Raw genomic sequence first — 17,254 nt, forward strand, 5'->3', positions numbered from 1 at the left:
AAGGACGTAGATGAGAAAGAATTATATTTCAACAAACTCGATGAGCAACACAGTGCTGTACTTAATTAACTTCACGTTAATTAACATTTAAACTTCCATGAGGAAACTTAGCTCGCTATTTCACTTCTAAGCTATCAGCTGGCGCCGACGTCATAGGTCATATGTTTGGGTATCCATGATCTTCTTCTCCTTGAAGTACAGCGACCCAATGATGCGTTTGAAATGTGTTTTAATTAAATTGAAAAGTTTAAAATCAAGCGAAATTTAAAAAACTCAATTAATGGCGAATGTACTTTTCGTTTTTAGAGGAACCTTAAAAAATAGCCACATTATTAGTCACGAAAATGATGCTTAATTTATTTTGGGGTAAATAATTTTTGGGTAATAAGTTCGACGTGCATTGTGGTAATTGGTGCTATTTCAATAGATATTAAGGTAAGATATTAGGCCAAACTTAAAAAATATTTATGATTGATTTTTTCTCGAAAAAAACTTCAAACCAAAATACAGATTTATTGTAATTTGAATTATTTTATTAAATGCAAATTCAAATCATGAGTCAATTTGCAGTTATAGAGGAGTAATTGAGCAATGAATGGGAAAGAAATAGGAATTGGTTGGGGCTGATTTCTGATTACTTCTTAGACCANGGGAGGGGGGGGGTCAGTAATATAAGGATAAACCTGAAGCAACATTATGGTGTTGTCACGAGAAAATATATTTTCTGCAAAAATAGTTGGATGATAGTATGTATCTTGCTACCATTTAATCTGTTTTACTGACTAAATTACAAGGCTACGGAGTTGGACATTAGTATTCGTAATCCCAAAAATTGGGTCTGCTGTTCAACGACGGTCATAACATAAAAAACTATTCTTATAAAATTTCTCAAATTAATTATCGAATGATTTATTTTATTATTATTAGAAGTATTCCGCAATATTCCCTGTACATTTCTCTACATGCATTAGAAATTTTGTTTAATAGTTTCCACGCAACAAAACAAAATGTTAAATTAAACACTCAAAACAGAAGTGGCAATGTCATGTAATTTTTTTTCAACATAGATAATATTTTATTATGAATTATTTTTTGCTCATTCATTACAACAGATTAAAATATTCGAAAAAATTTAGTACAATGAATTTAAAGAGAACTTTTGACACCTTTTTTTTTCTAAGTTTGCTGGAAATCGATATTAAATTCTATGTGGTTTTAATCTTCACTTTTTGATCTTAAGAATTCCAAAACTGGGAACACTTGACTGATTTCTACATTTGAATCTTTGTTTTAATGTAAATAAGACATCATTTTCTTGCTTCATAGGAAAACTCGCTAAGAGAAATTTCAAACTCTACACATTAACATTTTCAAATTACTTTTAATATTTCTTTAATACAAATTTATTTCTTAAATACAAATTTTTTATTTTTGAACAAATCTAATGCAATTATACAAACTTAAACTTTCTCAAAATAGCAGAAATGTTAGAAATATATTCTAACAATTAACCTTAGTTATCATTATGAAAACAAATTCTACTTTTTACAACTTCGCCTTCAAAATACGGAAAATGTTAGGATTGTTGCTAGAAGTTTAATTCAATGAAACTCAACTTAGTCAACAAATTAATTCATAAACACAGCTGTATTTAAACAGACAAGAATAAGTGCACGTTTCGGTATAAAACGAACGCATTTCTTTGTTGCCGCAGAATTCTTTTGTAAAAATAAATATCGTAGACAGAAATTGTATATGTAAAAGCAAAGCGTATGTTATTGCACTGTCGTAAAAGGTAACTCTTCTAATTTACGTCTAAATTCAGCGTCGTGAATTTTTGAAAAAAATTTATTATTAATCCCTAATAACTTAAGAATTTACACTAATTTTTACTCCATACTAGACAGTTTAACAGCAAGTTTCAAAGTTGTTGTTGTAGTTAATTTACGTCGCACTAGAGCTGCACAATGGCGACGGTCTGGGAAACATCCCTGAGGATGATCCGAAGACAAGCCATCACAATTTTGATCTTCCGCAGAGGGGATGGCACCCCCACTTCGGTAGCCCAACAACATGCACGCGAAGTCGAGCACTTTACGGTAGATCAGTTTAACGAGGACCCATACCGCACACCCTCGATCCCTACGCAGACTGATCCAAGTGGTCTCCCACCACCACACTGACCGCAGCCAGTGATGCTTGATTTCGGTGATCTTCTGGGAATCGTGTCTTAACGATTAGTCCACTGCGGGACCAAGTTTCAAAGATAATGGGATACCAGCAAGTAATGTATGTGGGTATCTCGATCCTAATTGGTTGTTGAAACGGGGCATTTGTTTACGTTAGCAACTCTTCCTTCCATTCCATTTTAAGTAGGCCAAGCCTGTCAAGTATCAATTCTCTTAAGTGACATAATCTATATTTTTTCACAAAAACTTTTTTTTTTTTACAAAAATTTAAAATCATTTACCATATATTTCCTACTTAAAACCAAGACAGGCATGTAGCCATCTAGAACATAAACAAACTAATTATGCATCGAAGTTGCCAGATACACAAAACAAAAATATATCGCGGTTACAATAATATATATAAACAAATAATAAATCTAAGCTAAGTAAAAGATGTAAATGAGAAAGAATTGCATTTCAACTGTATTTAATTAATTTTATGTTAATTAAGATTCTAACATATGGGAAGAAACATAGCTCAACTTTAACGCTCCATTTTGCTTATAAGTATCAGCTGGCGCTGATATCATAGGTTTATACATATGTGGGTATCCGAGATCTTCTTCTTGAAGTGCAAGTACCCAATTAGAGATTCCAAAACGTAAACTATTATTTTAAAGGTTCAAGATTTCGAAAAAAACTGACGCGTCTAAAATGTTTCAATTCCTAGGTGGAAATTTGCGAAGCAAATATTTAAAGTGTCTCTCAAGACGTAAAATTTCAATCACTTTTTCACTCAAATTAACGCTTTTTATCACAAGTTTCAGATAAAGTTACAGATTAATTCCAAAGCTACGATATAAAAAAATAATTCGGTTATAGACCTTTAAAAATCTTCAGTTCCACGGTGAAAATAGCGAAATAAGTCCTTCAATTGTTACTTAAAACATAAAACTTCCGTCAAATTTTTCTTTAAAACCTAACATTTTACCCCAAGTTCTATACTAAGTCGTAACCCAATTTTAAAAGGCATGCTACTGTCTAACGAAATGACTATTCTAGAAAAGAATGTTCTCTAAATTTGATGAGCTTAGTGGATGAAGTAGGTAAGTGCCATTTTCAGGTGTATTTATTATTCATGGAAAATAACATGAAGTGTTCGCATCAATATGGATATGTTTGTCACAGAAATGTTTAACATCTTTCACTTTAATTTCAAAGTAACTAATAAACGCTAGATTTAAATGCGCTTGAATTATTTTTATTTCAAATTAGGTAGTAGTAAATAAAATTAAAAAAGAAACAAGCATAAGTTCCGACTGCTTCTAATAAATCTGTAATAAAATAGTCGGATACCGCTTTTTAATACTTATCTTTATTGAAGCCACTCTGAAAATGCTCCACCTTTCCAACCAGGCTATCCCTGTTCCAAAAAAGTGCCAGTTCCGAGGTGCAAATAAATCTCTGATCGTAAGATTTCAGTCACATTTTCCCGCAAAATCTGACATTTCGAAAGCAAGTTTCAAACAGAGTTATAGATAAACTGAAATACGTATAAGACTTATTTTTTTTAAAAAAGAAAATGGCGTTTGTGGAAAGCATTGATGCCCCAAAAGTGTCAGTTCCGCGGTGCAAATTTGCGAAATAAATCACAGACGAATTTCTTTATATAAATATTTCAGTAACATTCTTTTTGCAAATTGTAAAATTTTTCTTTTCTTTTTTGCCGCTAGTTTCGGAGAAAGTTACTGCTCAATTCCAAAGTACTTCTACTACTAACAAAGTATTTCTTTGAACTAACAGTTTTGCCACGTAAAATCATTCAAACAATTTAATGCTAAGAGAAAGACTGTTTTGATAGAATTTGCATAGATATTTTTGTATTATAACCATCGTTGAACAACCGACCCAATTTCTTGAGTTTACGACTACTAATTTTCAACTATGTACCCTTGTAATTTTGAACCCGATTCAGAAGACAAGGGAACTCCTGGATGAAAAACTGGGAGAAATGTGCCTTTGTGGTGTGTTTTTTGAACGAACTAACCCGAACTACATAGTGAGGAAATCCACGAAAACCTCCCACTGTTAGCCTGAGGGCAAAAGGACTCTAAGCCATGATCCTGCTACCTCTGAGGATATTTTACTTCAGCACTGTGGTCAGTGCAAACCAGATGAGGAATTCGAATCGACCACACATCGCTGGGATTCGGACCTGGTTCACCTCATTGGAAGGCGAACGCTCTATCACCTGAGCCATCACGGCTCTTAATAGCAATATTTAACAAATTAAAAAAAAAAGAAAGGCCGGGATTGCCTGGTTGATAGGGCGTTGGGCCCATATCTAAGAAGTCTTGAGTTCGATCCCCGCCGGATGAAGTAAATGGTGACTGGCGCACGATAAATCTTTCGGGTCACAAAGTCATCCATGTTGCCATGAAAAATCAAAACCTCTGGGGGTACTGAATTGGAAATTGCTCGCTCAGGTCAAAATTACGATCTGTGGATGAATAAATAGTTGTATGAATGGGACCACCCTATAAAACGGCTGTGACGTGTGTGTGGCTGAAGTTGGTTTCTTGGCAATGTTTGGTGCCATTAAAATCAAGAAATGCCCACTCTGTCTTAAATTCGCTTGGTCTCACCAAGCAGGCTTGCTGGCTGGCAAGTAGCATTTGAAACAACAACAGCAAAAAAGTGTGGGGAAATCTAAATCAATGAAAAAGTTGTTTTCATTAAAGCCTACTTTAATTTTAAAAGCTTATAATTTTCGATAAAAAATATTTATATTCTATAATTTACGTCATTTACGGTAGAGTTTCGTCTTGTTTATTCAACTCAATCAATGTTATGAATTTAAAAAAAAAATTATGACTTACTATCTATTGATAACCAAAATTCTTGAGAACAAAGAAAATGTGAGGACCATTTTTCTTTAAAACATTATTAAATGTAAAGAATTCTGCTTATTTCCTCCTCTCCCATCGTTAAAGTTTTGAAAAATAGCTAGCTTGCGATAATAAAATTAAAAAAATAAAAAAGTGGTTCGAAAACTACTCTATCATTCTCATACGGTAAAAACGAAATTTTCGTCTCAACAGCCGCAACGTATGCTTTACGTCATTATATATAGCATAAAAATGACAAATTTTTGTCAATATTACGAAACAAAACATTTCAAAAGTATTTTAGACTAAGCGGATTACAAGCCAGACGTCTACGTCCGCCCATTTATCCAGTTTTACGACTTATTATATGGCGACTAGAAAAATATACGTCATTCCTACAATTTATAGATCAATGGAAATTCTTTACTGTCCAGTTCACAAAATAAAATAAAAAGTTAACACCCTGAAGAGCTTTTGATCTAATAATCGGATCTTCATGTTCTAGGACTCAATTTTAATGGTTCAAAAGGTCACTCCGACCTTAAATATGCTAATTAATAAGCGTAGACGATATTTCACGTTAAGAAATCAGCCACAGAAACAGCCATTCTCTTAATAAACATATTTTCTTTTCATCGGATTTGAATTTCAGACTCCTAAAATATAGGTATAGCCGAAATTCGGTAAATGTGGTTCCAATAGTTGGGTAGGGAAAGCGGTCTAAGGCTTGTGCTTCTTAATGTTAATTTTATTTGCTCATTTAGCCTAGTCTCGAAAACTGTTTAACCGAATTAAAACATTTTTGCCCCCTATTATAAAATTTATTTTTCCAAGAGAATGCCATGCAGAATATATATTTTAGTAAATAATTTTTATTATTTTAGTAGTGGCAAAAAAAGAGTTTGAATAGTAAGGTTAGCAAGTTTTTAACGTAATTTTAAAGAATGTAATTTCACATGGCAAAATGAAAAATACAAGTTTATGACAAAAATTATTCGGGGTGGTCCGTTTATTTTTTTGTTTCCTGTATAGTTCACAATAAAAAAGTGAACATCTAACTTTTGATCAAATGAACGGAATTTTACGTATTCATTTTTGAAGGTTCGAGGTACTGACCTTAAATATGCTAATTAAACTGAGCAAACAATATTTTCCCTGATCAAGATGACGCTAACAATCACCAACGCATAGGTAAAGATAGAAAGAGAAGCATCAAAGCAGCATGAATTTAAATATAGATTTTAAAAAAAATGATGTCCTTTCAACATTACATTTTCCTTTTTTCCCTTGAAAAAGTTATAAGCCATTAATGCGGATAAAATTATAAATTTATTAACAAGCATAAGATTTATTAGTTACTGAATAAATCTGAAATAAATTTAGTCATAATGATGTAGTCATATTAGATTATTTTTAAATATTATCGACCATAAATTGAAAATAGTAATATGTAATATTTGATAATGAATGGGTCCACCCTATAAACGGGCTGCGACGCATGTGTGTAACAGAAGTCGAATTCTTGGCCATAGATGGCGTCACTGGACAACAAGAAACAGCGCAGCCCCTTTGTCTTAATATCATAAAACAAAAACAACAAAAATGAAACTTGTATGCAAGACAAGTGTTTCTGACCGCCACAAGCAGAATTTATCTTTATTGCTCAATAAATCGAACTAACCGTCCATCAGAATCTAAACTTCTTTCCAATAAACTAGAAATATAACTTTTCTAGATATCTATGTCTTATGACAATACAAATTTCACTGTTTTCTGACCACTGCAAGCAGAACTTAAATCCTCAGAGAATTCATCGTCAATCTAAATTCCAACCACTGTCTGACAGCTGGATTGTTTAATTTTCAACTGGAGCTCATTAAACTGCTTAATTCTGGAGCTCATTACTGGATGACAATGCAAGTTTTAACTATATTCTGCCCGCTTCAAGCGCTTCGCCATTTTTTTCACCAAATAGAATGATATAATTGATTTATAATCAAAATATAGACTCCCTTTTCCACAACCTAGAATGCTTAAATTTCAACAGGAAGTCTGTAACTTTTCAAATACAAGTTAAAATTGTTTTGTAAATGGTGCAGGAACAGTTTTATCGTCATTTTATCAACAACCAGCATTTCGACCACTTTCCAACATAAACAAGCAAACACTAAATTAAAATAATGATAATAATTATTAAAATTTTAAGAACAAAATTTTTCAAAGAGTTTAAAAAGAGGAAAATACTCTTCTTTTTGACAGACATAAAACGAAAAACCTAAGATATATCACTTTAGTAATAACGTTTATTGCCAAATTAATTCTTAAGTGATACACCCTTTTTTTCCTTTTTAGATCTGACAAAAACAAAAGTATTTTCTTCCTTTCAGTTTCTTAGCAAAGCGTTGTTTTTAAACTTTTTACTTTATTCATTATTTCGATTAGATACAGTGCCAAAGCAATTATACGCTCTTACAACAGCAACGAAAAAATAAAATAAATTCCAAACGATTTTAATTCTTTTTTGCACACAACAAAACTCAACACACCAACCTCACGTTTTTTCCTCCGCCCACACACACTTTAACCTTATCAGTTTCACTCTTATTAATCTTTAATTTCCACAACATTCATCTTATAAAAGAAATGAAATAACTTTATGGAATCAGCACTGTTTCCTCTGAATAAATAATTCGTCATAAACCGATGGCTCTCTTTCCCAAAATATCGCAGTCAAAGCCATCTAAATCTTAACTGAGATTACCGATCTGCAGGTGACTTTCCAAAATAGCGAAATATCGATCGGTTGTCACGCAAGCTCTAGTTTTTTACATCGCCTATATACGCCCCCTTCAATAATAATAGGTTCGAAAGTAAAAAGAGAAGACGGCATATAAGATATTCTTAGAACGTTAATTCACCATTTTGGAATGTCAAATGAAAGAATAGACTTAACGCTTCGTGGTGCGGCGTAATAATATGCATTCTCTTGATTAATATCATTTCCTAAAAAAGTATCGTTTTTAGACAAATCGGGTGCAATGATTGACGTTTCTGTCGCGACGAGAAATTCAGTCAATTTATTTGGTTAGTTAAGTAGTACATTTCATTAAGATGAATTAAAAATGACTGAAAGTTATTGCGTCATTGATTTTATTTAAAATTATATCCTAATATAGATTTTAAAGTTCTATTTTTAACTTAATTTTGAGAATAATTAAAATTTTGTAATATTGTCGTGGTGGCTCAGGAAATAGAGTGTTCGCCTCTTAATAAGGTGAGCCGGGTTCGAATTGTAGCGATGGCTGGTTGATTCGATTTCCGAACTCGGCTCGTATCAACCACAGTGCTGACGTAAAATATCCTCAGTGGTAGACGGATCATGGGTTATATTCCCCTTGCCGTCTGGCTAATCGTGGGATGCTTTCGTGGTTTTCCTCTCCATGTAACACAAATGCGGGTTAGTTCCATCAAATAGTCTGCCATGAAGGCGAATTTCTCCCAATACTTGATACCTTGTCTTCTGGATTGGGTTCAAAATTACAAGTCAACGGAGTTGAACATTGGTAGATGTAAACCTGAAATTGGGTCTGCTGTTCAACGACGGTAATGCATATTAAATAAATCATAATGATGGGAACTCATTTCATTTGTTTTAATTGACAAACATCTCGCAAAAACTAAAGTGATCAGTTACTGGCGGTGGTCTGGAATTCATCTGTAACGGTCCATTTTTGGAACATACTTCTTTTTAAAAATGTTGAAGACTAATAACTCAAATCTTTAATTCTTGGCACTTACAATTGTAGAAGTTGAATATTCCTATAAATAATAATATACTAATATTAAAAAATTATATATCTTATGATATATATCCTGTTATAAGGTCAAGTAATTGCTATGTTTTTCTTTTTAGCGACTACGTTATTTATTGAATGAAATTTCCATATATTTTAAATGCAAACCTGCTACCACATTTGTCATAAAGACATTTTTCTAATTACTGCAAAATAAGAGTCTGTCAGCTGAACCGCTATTGATGATTCGAAGACAATACCAACGCATGCGTACCCTCCTCAATACATTACCGTAGAATGGATTCTAAACTACTAACTAGCAATAAAACACTCTTTGGTGTTACAAAAACATGCAGAAATTTTTAAGGATTTTGAAATTGTTTGCTTTATATTCAAAAGAAGTGTAAAAATTAAACTTATAGTTATCATAAACACAAGTTAAAATTGGTGACCTTAATAAAGCCAAACATAAAAAATAAATAGAAAATGCACTATTTCACTAAATACGAAATATTTACAGCTTTAATCGAGTCTTCTAGGCACGAAAGTTTGAAGAAAAAAAAAGTGCTTGAANTTGTTTTGAAAATTTCATCATTTATTTGTATCAGTACAAGTCGTTTCTGCATTAAATTTCATTTGATTCTGATGATTCTTTCATGGTGTTGCATTTTCTACAAACAGCAGTTTACTAATATTAAAAAATTGTATATCTTATGATATATATCCTGTTATAAGATAAGTAATTGCTATGTTTTTTTTAACGAATTCCTAATTTATTGAATAAAATTTCCACATAATTTATATGCACATGTGTCATAAACGCACTTTACCAATTACTGCAAAATAAGAGTCTGTCAGCTTAACCGTTAACGATGATTCGAAGATAATATCAACGTGAATGGATTCTGAACTATACACTAACAATAAAATACTCTGTGGCGTTAAAAAATACGTAGAAATTTTTAAAGATTTTGAAATTTTTTGCAATATATCCAAAAGAAGTGGAAAGATTATACTGATAGTTATCATAAACACAAGTTAATTGGTGACCTTAATAAAGACAAATATAAGAAATTAAATAGAAAATGCACTATTTTACTAAATACAAACCTGTATACTATCTGTTTTACTCCAACTAATTTACATAATAATTTTCTGAATTCCCAAATAATAAATATTTTAATTGTCTATATACTGACTTATACAGATAAGAAATGGAATATAGGAGCATTTAATAATTTTTGATCATAATTAATAAATTACAACCAAATCTTTAAAATTTCCTGAACGCAGAAAAAGCATTGATCACTTTTTCATAAGTTTATTTAATTTTTTGTTTGCATGTACATGTTTAAAAAAACTGTAATTTAAATTTTTCACATCTGATACATTTTAATTTACTTCCGACCAATTTAAAAACTGTAACATTTTTACAATCGTTAAATTATAGTAGCAAAATTTTAAACGCCAAGCAACTTATTATTTAGAGCATTAAAAATTATCCCTTAGGATAATTTTTAAGATGATCTTAAAATGTTCGAAAATCATTTTCCCCTTTAATTAGTGAACGATGAAAATTTATTCTCTGTGATAGAGAAACAAATGGAGAAAAAGGAACTTTTTTCAAAAAACATAAAAAACTTTCAAACCATTAATGTTAACACTAGCAAATGTATATAAGAATACATCAAGATGTTGAGGTTTCACAAATTCGAACCATTATTATTATTTTAGATAATTATTTATATTTATACTACTATTTAAAATAATGCTAAACACTTAATTGGATCTAACTCTTCTAGTAATGGCGTGGTCAAATGTCATTTCGAGTTTGATGAAAAAGTCAACGAAATTGCAATGTTATTACGGACGGTTAAGATACTTAATTCATAAAATTCCACGACAGGATTGCCAACCTACTCCATTTTATAAAAAATATTTTCGAATTGAAGTTTTTTTTTATTCAATATTTTTCATTTTTACCCTTTGGCTACTAACGGGACTCATTTGTCCCAACAAATGTTTAAAAATTTCTAATGGGGCAAAAAGCACTTAGAAACTCATTGTAATATGTCCCAGTCGTAGAGTCAAACCAAGTACAGTGTACTCCCGATTATCCGGGTTAATCACCGGGACAGGTCGCACGGACAATCAAAAAACACGGATAATCCGAAACTCCTTTCATTAAAGAAAAAATCAAAAACAGTACGAAAAAAATATAAATTACTGACATTTGCATGCATAACATCAAACTAGGAATTTTCCTTTTAAAAAAATGTGTATTGCGTCTTCGCCATATATCGATACACAAATTTTACGAACCGCAGTAATGTCACCGTAATCAAATCCTCCCATATAATCTAATAAAGTTTCCACAGAGCAGCAGAATGAGAAATTGTATTTCCCTCATTTACTACACCTTCTGCATCAGTTACTATCATCACTATTTGATTTAACAACATGGCGATGTCTTCATCAGTCAAATACTGGGAGCCAAAGCCAGGCTCACATGCATCACTTTGAAACCAATATTCTAAATTTTCTTCATCTAGAATTTCGAAACCTTAGATTTCTTTTGCTTGTTCGAGAATAATGCTATCATATTTTTCTTGAACATCTGAAAAAGATTGTTCATCAAGCGGTATGATCTTTCTCCAAGATCGTGATAACGTAGACGACCACGCGGCTGATATTCCATATACTGCAATCCAATAACGAATATTGCCTCCAAAAATTTGGTAGTGTTATAACTTCATGAATCAAATTTTTTTTCTTGAAAATGTTTCTCTTTATATTTTTTGTATGACTGCGGAATAAGCACGGATAATCCACAAAACGGATAATCCACGCACGGATAATCGAGAGTGAACTGTATATATGTGTTCAATCTGTCAAATATCCCCTAGACGGCGCTAAAGAGTTCCTTGCATGAAATAGCATTGTGATTTTGCTCTGGGACAGATATATCCCACTAGTATTCTTCATTGGGACAGATATATCCCTCTCGTATTCTTCATTGGGATTGTTATGTCCATTCGTATTTTCTCAAATGAACATAGAAAAAAGAACAAATATGAGTTGTCCAATGTGTAATGTCGGGTTATGCAAAGATTGCTTCACCCTGTATCATATATATCTTCACCCTGTATTAAAAAAAAAGTCCATATAATAAATTTTTCCGGAATGATAGATGTGCTTGTAGTAAGTCGATCACTACAGGTGGGACATATGTATCCCACCATTAAGTACGGCCGGGACATATATGTCCCAGCCTCTAAATTGATAACCGCTTGTCAGAAAAATCCCAAATGCTATATTTGCCTTATTTATGACCTACTTTGTCCCTTTAAATAATAAACGGGACAAAAATTATTTTTCAAAATTTGTAGTCAAAGTGTTAACCAATTAGTTTCTAAAGATTCATGACGTCATCCATCATTTCATTTTGTTTCGTTTTCATATTTTCTGGTATAAATAAAGTAATCGGTTAATCCATTTACGTTATTATGATTTTATTTGATCTTATTTTGTAATTTTTCCTTCATGTAACTAAGATTTTTTTTAAATCTTGAATATGAACAATGCACATACACAGGTTTTTCGTATGACCAATCAGTGACTTTCAAGAACTTGGATAGTGTCAACGAATCACCCAATTTTCCGGACAGAAAAATTCCTTCAAGTCCGCAGATTCAAGAACTTGGTCCATATAAAGTAACCTTTAGACAATAAATAAAGCAAAATAACGTGCATAAAGCACGAATAAATGTATATAAAAGGACATACTCTTGTTATGGTTTTATAAAAAGGATCTTCCTCAGTGTTTAAAGGGCACTTATTTTTTGATACTGATATGGAGGGGGATATCGATAATGATTACTGCATAAAAATAAACGTACACCGATAAAAAAATTTCTAAAGAAAACATTAAATAATTCTTAATATAAATAATATGAACGTAAATATATATTTCANACTTTTACAAAAAGAAAAAAAATACTTCTTCATTATGTCAAAACACAATTATGTGCCGAGTTTCGTGCCTGGGCGAGGCTTCTGGGGCGATATATTGTGATTACAGACACACACACACACACACACACACACAGCCGCTTTTATTATTATGTATAGATATTAAACTTAAAATGACTTAAAGACTATGTTTTAAATGTTTAAATTTTGTACTATATGCATTATTTTATCAAAATATTGCAAAAGAAAGATACATTTATTTTATTTTATAAGTGTTTTTCAAGAAAACAATTTCAGCACAAATGTGAACAATTCACTTGTCAGCCATGTGATTACTTTAGAATACTGCTAGATTCAAAAAACTTAAAATTATCAAAAATGAAACATGAATAAGTAGATTTTGGCTATTTCTGAACATATTTTTAAAATCAAAATATGCAATTCATAAAAAAAAAATTTCGCTTGAAAGTTGGCACTTTCATGGAATTGTCCTACTTTACTTTCAATTAAAACATAAGTAATGTTAATTTCATCTTTTGTTCATTTAATCTTTCTTATTTTCCCCCCCAATTTGCTATTTTCATTTTTTCACAAAAACAGTTTCCGGATTTGATCAAATCATTTACTTTCTTTAGGAAAATGACTCCAGCGAGTTATTTTGGAAACTTTAATTTTTGATGTTTTCTCCTCGTTTGCATCTTTAAAATGTTACATTACTCTTTACTTCTGAATTTCAAAAATTTCTAAAAATGGCAGTTAATAATGAGCGTTTATTTAAGGTGAAAAAAAAGGAGATAGTATGTTCTTAATTCGGATAAACCATCGTGCTTGGGTTATTTTTTGGAGTATTTTATTCTGACATCTTTTAAGTTTCTCTATAATCCGTTGCAAGTTAAGAAAAGATCATTGCCCTATAGGATTTGAGTAATCATCTGTGACTGCATGCAGTGGCGTAGCTAGGTAACCAAGGACCCTGGGGAAAATTAAAAAAATGGGGCCCCACTGCTATGTAAACTGATTAGGTTTTATCAAATAAAAATATGAAATATGCAAATACTTTAAAATGCTAAGCTACTTAAGCTCTTTTTTGTGCACTGCAGGGCAGGTAATAAAAATATTAAACAGTAACAACATAAATTACAATTAATACTTGGTGTAGGTTTGGCTAATAAAACGAAATAGAGAAGATTCAAGGGTTTATTATATAAAGGTCGGGCCTACCAACTGACTAAATAACAATTATATTTAAAAAATTTTCCTAGCTTTAGTTTTCGCAAAAGTATCAATGACTTCGTTTAAATCCAGGCTTGATGCTGCTTTGTTTTCAATTGCTATTAGCGATTAATGTCGGAGTCGAGTTTGGCCCATATTATTTCTTAAATAATTTTTTATTATTTTTAATTTGTTAAATGACCTTTCTGCTGCAACAGAAGTGACAGGAATTGTAAAGAGTAATAACATTGCTGTAAATACTTCCGTTAGGTCGCATTCTAGCACTCCATATTTGCTCATTATTTCCTTACATAATTGGTGAACAGTCAATGCTTGAGTTAGTTGAGGTAAAACTAGGTGGCAAATATTAATAAATTGAAGTGAAAAACTAGGGCCTATTATATCTGAATATTTTCTTTGGAATTCGTCACACTTATGTAATAAAGTTTCTTCATCAACATGTAATAAAAATGTTGGTGTTAGAAAATCGAATATATGACAGATTGCACTCAGACCAATAAAACGTGTATCCAATTGAGATATTACTGTGTCTAGTACATTATTGAAAATCTCAATTTTTTCTCGGTTTGGAAATCGGTGATCAGCAGCTAATTCATCAAAATGTTTTTTAACTTTTTCTTGAAAATGGGTATCAATACCATATTTTCTTGCAGTTTCACTGGCTTTGCACTTGAATATTTCGAAATCATTTCTATAAATTTGCAACTTTGCTTTGGTCTCTGCTAAAACTTTACTCGCCTCGCCCAAATTGATGTCACATTTTTGTAAAGTTTGGGATGCATAATTGATGTCGTTCAATACACTGTGCATGAATTCGCAAAGCAACAGGAACTCGAAATTCAGCATTTTTGTTTTAATACTCTCTACGTCACTACGCTCATCTTTATTAGGACTCTTTAGAATTATTTCTGATAATGCTTTAATAATATCAAAATAACGAAGTTTTATTGCAGATATCGTATTGACCCTACTAGACCATCTAATCGGATTTAGTTTCTTTAGCGTGGTGTCCGATTCGCCAGTGAATTTCGACAGTAGATCCCGAAGTTTGATGCTGTTTCCGAAAAAGTTATACAAATCTTGCAACGCTGCGAAAAAAAAAATCTGTATTTCCACACAACTGCTAACGGCATCATTTATCACCAAATTTAAATTATGAGTGGCGCAATGTACGTACTCTGCGTTAGGCTGGATATCCTTAATATGTTTTTTTACACCATTATACACACCACTCATCACACTGGCTCCATCATGGCCTTGCCCCACACATTTTTTTAAATCAATATTTTTGTCGATAAATAATGTTGTCACTTGGTTGACTGAATCTACAGCGCCATGTTTGATGGCTGCATAAAAGCCTAGAAACACTTCTTTTGCTTCTATATCAATTGGCTGTCCATTTTCCGATCTGGTTATTACTGCATACCTCACAACAATGCTTAGCTGATCTACCTTCGATATGTCCTGTGTCGTATCCATTATGATGGCAAAAAACGGTGACGCTCTAATTTGTTCTAGTAGATGGGTTTCGAGTTTGGTCCCCAAGCTCTCAATCATTTCACTTTGAATTGCTGCACTCAGATATCTTGTAGATCCTAAAAACATAAAAAAACACAATTTCAAAAAAGTCCTGATATTAAACAGTTAATAATTATAAACAAAATAAAACGATAAAAAAAAACTTAGAAATAATTATTATTACCTTTGGACGTATCCAAAACTTGCCGCAAAATGTGATCATATCGGGCGACAAGCTCTACAAAGGACAGAAAATTTACGTGGTATCCTTTCTGACTTAAGTCTTCTTGATGTCCTCTCAAAGCCAAAGAACTCTTTGCTAAGGTAAGTATGATATCGAATAACCTTTGAAGAACCATTTTCCAAAATGATGCTTCCTTGCGAATTTCATTTTCAAGTTCCTTGTCGATAGTATTAGCATCGTTTTTTTCCAAAATTCATACACAGCACATGCTTCCGAATGACCACTCGAACAACTATGTTGTTTAATTCTTTCTGATAAATGCTTCCAATCTCGAATTCCCGTACACCAAACATTATTCCTTAGTGAAGCAAATAACCAGCAGGGTTGACAATAGGCAGCGTTTAGTATTTTGGAATAACGTAACCAAAAACGATTAACTGGCCCATATTTAGAACACGAAACGTAGTACGATTTTGAAAAACACCTATTGTTCTGGTTGATGTCTGTTGGAAAAGATCCTGAAGGCTGCAAAGGCCCCAAATCAAGAATTTGACGTTTTTCGTTATCACTTAATATCTTGTTCCTGAAGTTTCCCAAATCATAAGAAGATTTGTCGTACGCATTTTTGAAAAATGCAGAGATCTGTGGTTCCTCCAAACCCTCCGCTCTTATGTGTGTCATGCAAACATCATCCACGTTCATATGATCGGCGGCGGAGGTTCCAACAGCAATAATTGTCGAATCTTCTTCAGTAGGCTTCTCAACTAACACTGCAGTTACCACATTATTTGAGTCACTATCGATAGAAATATTTTGGCCAGATGTACTTGCAAAAGGCTGACTAAAAAACTTGTCAATTTTGGGCAATTTTTGTTTACTATCTTCTCCTTCTTGGCGTTGTTTGCGTTTAAATGGGCCACTGGGTTTCCTCTTTTTATCCATAATTTTAGTTTTCTAATTTATTTAAACAATACAATATTAGATTGTGCTCGAGTAGGTAGGTACTCACTGTTCACTGACGACGTTAAAAATAAAATAAAAGGAAAGAGAAACACAATGATACGCTACAAGTGTCGTTGGGGAATCCCCGGAAAAAAAATTATCACCGTTAGTGTTACCACATTTAACAGTGGAGACTGTAATGGTTGGCAACTGTTTGGCGACCTTTTAAGGTGCACTTGGCGCATTTTGTCATCCCGTCGGTGGGATGCGAGAGAGAGAAAGGTGTATGTTTGAAAAGATGTATGTTTGATATAATCGGGAGACGATCTCCCTTGGTATTCTAAGAGCTGGAAGCTCTTACTGGAAAACAATGTCTATTTCTTTTGTTTTTAAATAAAGTTAAGTTTCATTGTTTTAAAAATCTGGTTTGCTTATTTATTGGAAAGGAAAGGCATTAAAGAGACCATGAACAATTTCCTGCCAGCGGACCTGAATTAATGTACCTACTGCAGGTGACTTGCATTTTTTCATGATATTTCGCGTTATACAATG

General features: G+C 32.4%; 2 protein-coding genes across 2 annotated transcripts in view; one reads left to right on the plus strand and one right to left on the minus strand.

The window, feature by feature from the left end:
- The first annotated feature begins 1,768 nt into the window (after positions 1–1,768).
- LOC107457213 (alpha-(1,3)-fucosyltransferase C) overlaps positions 1,769–17,254 on the plus strand; it is a 76,370-nt gene continuing 60,884 nt past the window's right edge. The window contains exon 1 of the mRNA XM_071182077.1: positions 1,769–1,795. The gene's annotated coding sequence lies outside the window, so the exon portion shown is untranslated. The remainder of the gene's footprint in view (positions 1,796–17,254) is intronic.
- Positions 11,214–16,702, minus strand: LOC122271400 (zinc finger MYM-type protein 1-like). Its single transcript, XM_071181732.1, has 4 exons — positions 16,020–16,702; positions 15,761–15,921; positions 14,240–15,653; positions 11,214–11,370 (listed from the first exon to the last, which is right to left on the minus strand). The coding sequence occupies exons 1-4, from the start codon at positions 16,700–16,702 to the stop codon at positions 11,214–11,216; spliced, it is 2,415 nt and encodes an 804-aa protein (XP_071037833.1).

This window comes from Parasteatoda tepidariorum, chromosome 6, assembly GCF_043381705.1.
Source record: "Parasteatoda tepidariorum isolate YZ-2023 chromosome 6, CAS_Ptep_4.0, whole genome shotgun sequence".
Lineage (NCBI taxonomy): Eukaryota > Metazoa > Arthropoda > Arachnida > Araneae > Theridiidae > Parasteatoda > Parasteatoda tepidariorum.

Coding starts and splice junctions, on each gene's coding strand:
- LOC122271400 (XM_071181732.1), bottom strand. CDS start 16,702: ATGGATAAAAAGAGGAAACCCAGTGGCCCATTTAAACGCAAACAACGC. Junction 15,654..15,760: donor AGTTTTGGATACGTCCAAAG/GTAATAATAATT, acceptor TTATGTTTTTAG/GATCTACAAGATATCTGAGT. Junction 11,371..14,239: donor ACTTCTGTTGCAGCAGAAAG/GTCATTTAACAA, acceptor TTGGTTTCAAAG/TGATGCATGTGAGCCTGGCT.